The sequence below is a fragment of the Hyla sarda genome, unplaced genomic scaffold, assembly GCF_029499605.1.
Source record: "Hyla sarda isolate aHylSar1 unplaced genomic scaffold, aHylSar1.hap1 scaffold_669, whole genome shotgun sequence".
Taxonomy (NCBI): domain Eukaryota; kingdom Metazoa; phylum Chordata; class Amphibia; order Anura; family Hylidae; genus Hyla; species Hyla sarda.
Window position 1 is genome coordinate 107,013 of NW_026610685.1, and position 7,988 is coordinate 115,000.

The following is a 7,988-nucleotide window of genomic DNA, read 5'->3' on the forward strand; positions in this document are numbered from 1 at the left end:
TAGGACATGAGGAGAAGGGAGGAGAGGACATAGGACATGAGGAGAAGGGAGGAGGGGACATAGGACGTGAGGAGAAGGGAGGAGAGGACATGGGACGTGAGGAGAAGCGGGAGGAGGGGACATGGGACGTGAGAAGAAGGGAGCAGAGGACATGGGACGTGAGGAGAAGGGGGAGGAGAGGACATGGGACGTGAGGAGAAGGGAGGAGAGGACATAGGATGTGAGGAGAAGGGGGAGAGAGGACATAGGATGTGAGGAGAAGGGGGGGAGAGGACATAGGATGTGAGGAGAAGGGGGGGAGAGGACATAGGATGTGAGGAGAAGGGGGAGAGGACATGAGGAGAAGGGGGGGGGGAGAGGACATAGGATTTGAGGAGAAGGGAGGGAGGGGACTTGAGGAGAAGGGAGGGAGGGGACGTGAGGAGAAGGGAGGGAGGGGACGTGAGGAGAAGGGAGGGAGGGGACGTGAGGAGAAGGGAGGGAGGGGACGTGAGGAGAAGGGAGGGAGGGGACGTGAGGAGAAGGGAGGGAGGGGACGTGAGGAGAAGGGAGGGAGGGGACGTGAGGAGAAGGGAGGGAGGGGACGTGAGGAGAAGGGAGGGAGGGGACGTGAGAAGGGGGGGAGGGGACATGAGAAAGGGATGGCAGAAGGTAGTAGAAGACCTAGATCTCAGTGTGATTGGTGGTGTAGTGATGTGCACTGGGGCTGGGGGGCTATTATTGTACACATGGCCGAACATAAGACGCCTTCCTGTGTTTCACCTTTTTTTTAGGAGGTTAATGATCCTGCCCAGAATGACGACATCCAGAGGGTGGATGACAAGTCCATGTCTGGGCTGAAGGAGCTCGGCGCGTTTGGTCTCCAGGTCCCAGCTGAGCTGGGTGGGTTAGGATTGAATAACACCCAGGTAATGATATTTGGGCAGAAGTAGGGGGAGTAAGGAGGGTGGGGGATTCAGACCTGTCTGTACATTGTAGTCCTGTGGTCACCGGACCGGACCGCTGCTTCTATCTTTACTGCTCATGACTTTCCCTTCTCCTGTCCCCGGTCAGTATGGTCGTTTGGTGGAGATTGTAGGAGAACACGACCTAGGCGTTGGTATCACCTTAGGGGCCCACCAGTCTATTGGCTTTAAGGGGATCCTTCTTTACGGTAATGAAGAGCAGAAGAAGAAATATCTGCCCCGTCTTGCCTCAGGTGAGAACCATGGGGTGAAAGGACCTTGGAGACGTTCATGTTCAGAGCCCGAAGCTTTAACATTAGAATTGTCCTTCAGGTGAAATCATTGCTGCGTATTGTTTGACCGAGCCAACCAGCGGGTCCGATGCTGCCTCCATCAGGTCTACGGCAAAGAAGAGCCCCTGTGGGAAGTACTACACTCTCTCCGGCGGAAAGCTGTGGATCAGGTGAGGAGTCTGTACCCGGGGACTGGTCAGTAGGGTCCCTCGTATTCTCAGTCTCCTTGTATAATGGGGCGCAGAGTCTGAGCTGCTCCTCTACCCTCCCCTTCCATTGTACTAACAGCGTCTGCGCATCTATTCGGTGTCTTCTGCAGCAACGGGGGCATTGCCGACCTCTTCACCGTCTTTGCCAGGACTCAAGTTCCCGACCCAACATCTGGGGAGATGAAGGATAAGATCACAGCATTTGTAGTGGAGCGAGGAGAGGGGGTGACAAAGTAGGTATGGGGGTCATTGAGGATGAGTTCCATATATTCCTCGTCTCTCTTCTGACGTGTCTCTCCACCGCAGCGGGCCCCCTGACAAGAAGCTGGGAATACGGGCCAGTAACACCGCTTCTGTTTTCTTTGACGAGGTCCGTGTCCCGGCAGAGAATGTTCTGGGGGGTGAAGGCAACGGTTTCAAGGTGGCCATGAACATTCTCAACAATGGACGGTTTGGGATGGCTGCAGCAATGTCCGGCACCATGAAGGGCTTGATTCAGAAAGCTGTAAGTGCCCCAACTAGCAATGGCCACACAAGGACCGCAACGGGGAGGAGGGAGGTATACTGTACAGCTGTGGTGTCCAACCTTTGGCCCTCAAACTCTTGTAAAGCTGACTGTCCAGCTGGAGGGTCAGAGGAGAAGAGGACAGAGGAGGAGAAGGGGGGGGGGGGGGAGAGTACAGAGGTGGAGAAGAGATGAGGAGGGGGAGGATGGAGGTGGAGAAGAGATGAGGAGGGGGAGGATGGAGGTGGAGAAGAGATGAGGAGGGGGGAGAATGTAGGTGGAGAAGAGATGAGGAGGATGGAGGTGGAGAAGAGATGAGGAGGGAGGAGGATGGAGGTGGAGAAGAGATGAGGAGGGAGGAGGATGGAGGTGGAGAAGAGATGAGGAGGGGGAGGATGGAGGTGGAGAAGAGATGAGGAGGGGGAGGATGGAGGTGGAGATGAGGAGGGGGGAGGATGGAGGTGGAGAAGAGATGAGGAGGATGGAGGTGGAGAAGAGATGAGGAGGATGGAGGTGGAGAAGAGATGAGGAGGGGGGAGGATGGAGGTGGAGAAGAGATGAGGAGGGGGGAGGATGGAGGTGGAGAAGAGATGAGGAGGGGGAGGATGGAGGTGGAGAAGAGATGAGGATGGAGGTGGAGAAGAGGAGAGAGGGGGAGGACGGAGGTGGAGAGAGGGGGAGGACAGAGGTGGAGAGAGGGGGAGGACGGAGGTGGAGAGAGGGGGAGGATTGAGGTGGAGAAGAATGGGAGGATTGAGGTGGAGAAGAATGGGACTGGAGATGGGAGGACAGCGGAGATGAGGACGGGGTGGACTGGAGATGGGAGGGCGGGGTGGACTGGAGATGGGAGGACAGCGGAGATGTGGACGGGGTGGATTGGAGATGGGAGGACAGCGGAGATGAGGACGGGGTGGACTGGAGATGGGAGGACAGCGGAGATGAGGACGGGGTGAACTGGAGATGGGAGGACAGCGGAGATGAGGACGGGGTGGACTGGAGATGGGAGGACAGCGGATATGAGGACGGGGTGGACTGGAGATGGGAGGACAGCGGAGATGAGGACGGGGTGGACTGGAGATGGGAGGACAGCGGAGATGAGGACGGGGTGGACTGGAGATGGGAGGACAGCGGAGATGTGGACGGGCTGGACTGGAGATGGGAGGACAGCGGAGATGAGGATGGGGTGGACTGGAGATGGGAGGACAGCGGAGATGAGGACGGGGTGGACTGGAGATGGGAGGACAGCGGAGATGAGGACGGGGTGGACTGGAGATGAGAGGACAGCGGAGATGAGGACGGGGTGGACTGGAGATGGGAGGACAGCGGAGATGAGGACAGGGTGGACTGGAGATGGGAGGACAGCGGAGATGAGGAAGGGGTGGACTGGAGATGGGAGGACAGCGGAGATGAGGACGGGGTGGACTGGAGATGGGAGGACAGCGGAGATGAGGAAGGGGTGGACTGGAGATGGGAGGACAGCGGAGATGAGGACGGGGTGGACTGGAGATGGGAGGACAGCGGAGATGAGGACGGGGTGGACTGGAGATGGGAGGACAGCGGAGATGAGGACGGGGTGGACTGGAGATGGGAGGACAGCGGAGATGAGGAAGGGGTGGACTGGAGATGGGAGGACAGCGGAGATGAGGACGGGGTGGACTGGAGATGGGAGGACAGCGGAGATGAGGAAGGGGTGGACTGGAGATGGGAGGACAGCGGAGATGAGGAAGGGGTGGACTGGAGATGGGAGGACAGCGGAGATGAGGACGGGGTGGACTGGAGATGGGAGGACAGCGGAGATGTGGACGGGGTGGACTGGAGATGGGAGGACAGCGGAGATGAGGACGGGGTGGACTGGAGATGGGAGGACAGCGGAGATGAGGACGGGGTGGACTGGAGATGGGAGGACAGCGGAGATGAGGACGGGGTGGACTGGAGATGGGAGGACAGCGGAGATGAGGACGGGGTGGACTGGAGATGGGAGGACAGCGGAGATGAGGACGGGGTGGACTGGAGATGGGAGGACAGCGGAGATGTGGACGGGGTGGACTGGAGATGGGAGGACAGCGGAGATGAGGATGGGGTGGACTGGAGATGGGAGGACAGCGGAGATGAGGACGGGGTGGACTGGAGATGGGAGGACAGCGGAGATGAGGACGGGGTGGACTGGAGATGGGAGGACAGCGGAGATGAGGAAGGGGTGGACTGGAGATGGGAGGACAGCGGAGATGAGGACGGGGTGGACTGGAGATGGGAGGACAGCGGAGATGAGGACGGGGTGGACTGGAGATGGGAGGACAGCGGAGATGTGGACTGGAGATGGGAGGGCCTCCGGTTGGGGTCATGGTGAGAGTTATGAAGGAGACGTCCAGGATTATGTCGGCCTTCACACATCCGTCGTTCTTCCCGTCAGGTGGACCACGCCACAAATCGCTCCCAGTTTGGAAATAAAATTCATAACTATGGAGTCATCCAGGAGAAGCTGGCACGCATGGCCGTCCTCCAGTATGTGACCGAGGTAACCTGGTATAAGGGGGGGGGGGGTGCAGAGAAGTATGGAGGGGATGTGACTGACTCCGCCCCTTTGTTGTCTAGTCAATGGCGTACATGATCAGCGCCAACATGGACTCCGGGGCCAAGGACTTCCAGGTTGAAGCTGCCATCAGCAAAGTGTTTGGCTCGGTGAGTATGAGGCGATGATACAGGAGCCGTGCTATGGACGGTTGTTCCTCCATGTCTGGTCATGTGACGCTCCATAGTCTCTCAGGAGAACATAATACACTTTGTCTTCTGCAGGAGGCAGCTTGGTCTGTGGCTGATGAATGTATTCAGATACTGGGAGGAAACGGCTTCATGAAGGTAACGTGCACAGGTGGTCACATGATGTATGGGGGGGGTCAGCGGTGATGGTCACATGATGTATGGGGGGGTCAGCGGTGATGGTCATGTGATGTATGGGGGGGGTCAGCGGTGATGGTCACGTGATGTATGGGGGGGGTCAGCGGTGATGGTCACGTGATGTATGGGGTGGTCAGCGTTGATGGTCACGTGATGTATGGGGGGTCAGCGGTGATGGTCACGTGATGCATGGGGGGGGGGTCAGCGGTGATGGTCACGTGATGTATGGGGGGGTCAGCGGTGATGGTCACGTGATGTATGGGGGGGTCGGCGGTGATGGTCACGTGTTGTATGGGGGGGGTCAGCGGTAATGGTCACGTGATGTATGGGGGGGGTCAGCGGTGATGGTCACGTGATGTATGGGGGGGTCAGCGGCGATGGTCACGTGATGTATGGGGGGGGTCAGCGGTGATGGTCACGTGATGTATGGGGGGGTCGGCGGTGATGGTCACGTGATGTATGGGGGGGTCGGCGGTGATGGTCACGTGATGTATGGGGGGGTCAGCGGTGATGGTCACGTGATGTATGGGGGGGGGTCAGCGGTGATAGTCACGTGATGTATGGGGTGGTCAGCGTTGATGGTCACGTGATGTATGGGGGGTCAGCGGTGATGGTCACGTGATGTATGGGGGGGGTCAGCGGTGATGGTCACGTGATGTATGGGGGGGTCGGCGGTGATGGTCACGTGATGTATGGGGGGGTCGGCGGTGATGGTCACGTGATGTATGGGGGGGTCAGCGGTGATGGTCACGTGATGTATGGGGGGGGTCAGCGGTGATGGTCACGTGATGTATGGGGGGGTCAGCGGCGATGGTCACGTGATGTATGGGGGGGGTCAGCGGTGATGGTCACGTGATGTATGGGGGGGTCAGCTGTGATGGTCATGTGATGTATGGGGGGGGTCAGCGGTGATGGTCACGTGATGTATGGGGTGGTCAGCGTTGATGGTCACGTGATGTATGGGGTGGTCAGCGTTGATGGTCATGTGATGTATGGGGGGGGTCAGCGGTGATGGTCACGTGATGTATGGGGTGGTCAGCGTTGATGGTCACGTGATGTATGGGGGGGTCAGCGGTGATGGTCACGTGATGTATGGGGGGTCAGCGGTGATGGTCACGTGATGTATGGGGGGGTCAGCGGCGATGGTCACGTGATGTATGGGGGGGTCAGCGGTGATGGTCACGTGATGTATGGGGGGTCAGCGGTGATGGTCACGTGATGTATGGGGGGGTCAGCGGCGATGGTCACGTGATGTATGGGGGGGTCAGCGGTGATGGTCACGTGATGTATGGGGGGGTCAGCGGTGATGGTCACGTGATGTACGGGGGGGGGGGGGGGTCAGCGGTGATGGTCATGCACCCTGTGATGCTGCCTGTGGTCTCGCTTGCTGTAGTGGTGCCGGTGGTCACGCACCCTGTGATGCTGCCTGTGGTCATGCTTGCTGTAGTGGGGGTCACGCACCCTGTGATGCCGGGAGTGAGGACGCCATGTCCTGTGTGCTGTGCCGTCTTCTGGTAACACTGGTTTGGTTCTTTTGACCAGGACGCCGGGGTGGAACGTGTCCTCAGAGATCTGCGCATCTTCAGGATCTTTGAAGGAGCCAATGATATTCTCCGACTCTTCGTGGCCCTGTATGGACTGCAGGTACCTCCGCGGTGCAGTGTGGGGCAATAATACAAGCCGTGTGCTGGGGCTGAGCTAGAAGTTTGTGCACCCACCTGTGTATTAGACAGTGATGGCGCAACTGGGTGTATATAAGACCCTTGTCTAGAGGACACATGGAGACTGAGGAGAACAGGGTTATAGCTGTGACCCGAGGTCATGAGGAGAAGACCTTGTGAGGTCAGGACCTCCGGCCGTGACTTAATGTTTATTGCCTTTCTGTAGAGCGCTGGGAAGGAGCTGAAATCTCTGCAGAAAGCATTGAGCAACCCGCTGAGCAACACTCCATTACTGGTGAAAGAAGGTCTGAAGAGAGCAAGGAGGTGAGTGCAGGGCGGGGGCAGAGACGGGGGGTGGGGAGGGCAGGGCCGGAGAGGAGGGCGGGGTCAGGGGTAGGGGAGGGCAGAGTCAGGGACTAAGGGCAGGGTGGGTTTAGGGACGGAGGGGGGGCAGGGACGGGGGGTAGGGGAGGGCGGGGTCAGGGACGAAGGGAAGGTGGGTTTAGGGACTGAGGGGGGCAAGGACGGAGAGGGGAGGGGCAGGGAGGGCGGGGGCAGGGATGAAGGGAAGGTGAGAGTGAGGGCAGTAAGCTAAAGGATCAGTCGGGGTAATAGAGGGGTCTTGCAGGGTTGGTAGCTGGTAAGTGCTGTTATCTATTAGACCCTGATGTGTTTTCCCTCCATTCTCCAGGAAGGCCGGACTGGGCACAGGACTCACCCTAAAAGGACAGGTCCACCCTGAGGTGGAGAAGAGTGCCGAGCTGGTGAGTGATGCGTGGTGTCGGTAGGTTCTGGGTATTGCTGCCATGCACACAGTGCAGCCTTCATCTTCTCTCTGGTTTCGCTTTCATTTCAGGCCGTTGGCGCTATTGAGGACTTTGGCAGTGCAGTAGAGGATCTGCTTATCAAGTATGGCAAGAGGATTGTGGGTAAGATCACATGTCCAGAAGAGCCTCACCCCATATATCTGTCCTGTGGTGATGGTAAATTCTCGTCTTCTTCTTCCAGATGAGCAGTACGTCCTGCAGAGGGTGGCGGACTGTGCCATTGACCTCTACGCCATGGTTGTGGTGTTGTCCAGGTAAAGTGATGCCATCCTGGCATTGGGCAGACATTAAACCTGGCAGTGGCTATTGACTCCATCTTATGGTTTTGTCCCTCAGGTCCTCCAGGGCTTTGTCCCAGGGACTCCCCACTGCAGCCCATGAGAAGGTCCTGTGTGATGTCTGGTGCTCAGAGGTGAGGGGCCCCCGATTGTGTCCTTATATTGGTGATCTGAAGGGTCTGGACTCATTCTATCTCTGTATTTCAGGCATCGACCCGCGTACATGACAGACTGAGGAGCCTGCGAAGCGGTGGAAGTGGATCAGCCTTATTTAAGAACCTGCGCTCGGCCTCTGCTGCCCTGGTGGAGAATGGAGGTGTGGTGGCCGCTCATCCCTTAGGGTTTTAGGGCTCTACTGTGAATATAGATGATTCGT

The 7,988-nt window shown here is 58.1% G+C and overlaps 1 protein-coding gene across 2 annotated transcripts in view; it reads left to right on the forward strand.

The window, feature by feature from the left end:
• The window catches only part of ACADVL (acyl-CoA dehydrogenase very long chain), a 49,502-nt gene that overhangs the window by 41,458 nt on the left and 56 nt on the right, over positions 1–7,988 (forward strand). Inside the window, exons 6-20 of one of the 2 annotated variants that reach the window (XM_056554320.1) lie at positions 774–908; positions 1,054–1,198; positions 1,278–1,407; positions 1,557–1,679; positions 1,753–1,951; positions 4,362–4,466; positions 4,544–4,630; positions 4,745–4,807; positions 6,389–6,490; positions 6,734–6,831; positions 7,199–7,271; positions 7,364–7,436; positions 7,516–7,588; positions 7,671–7,746; positions 7,820–7,988. The exon at positions 7,820–7,988 is cut by the window's right edge and continues 56 nt beyond it. In XM_056554320.1, coding sequence (XP_056410295.1) covers positions 774–908; positions 1,054–1,198; positions 1,278–1,407; positions 1,557–1,679; positions 1,753–1,951; positions 4,362–4,466; positions 4,544–4,630; positions 4,745–4,807; positions 6,389–6,490; positions 6,734–6,831; positions 7,199–7,271; positions 7,364–7,436; positions 7,516–7,588; positions 7,671–7,746; positions 7,820–7,960 — 1,623 coding nt within the window. In that variant the 3' untranslated portion in view covers positions 7,961–7,988. The remainder of the gene's footprint in view (positions 1–773; positions 909–1,053; positions 1,199–1,277; positions 1,408–1,556; positions 1,680–1,752; positions 1,952–4,361; positions 4,467–4,543; positions 4,631–4,744; positions 4,808–6,388; positions 6,491–6,733; positions 6,832–7,198; positions 7,272–7,363; positions 7,437–7,515; positions 7,589–7,670; positions 7,747–7,819) is intronic. The other variant, XM_056554321.1, reaches the window with a different exon arrangement.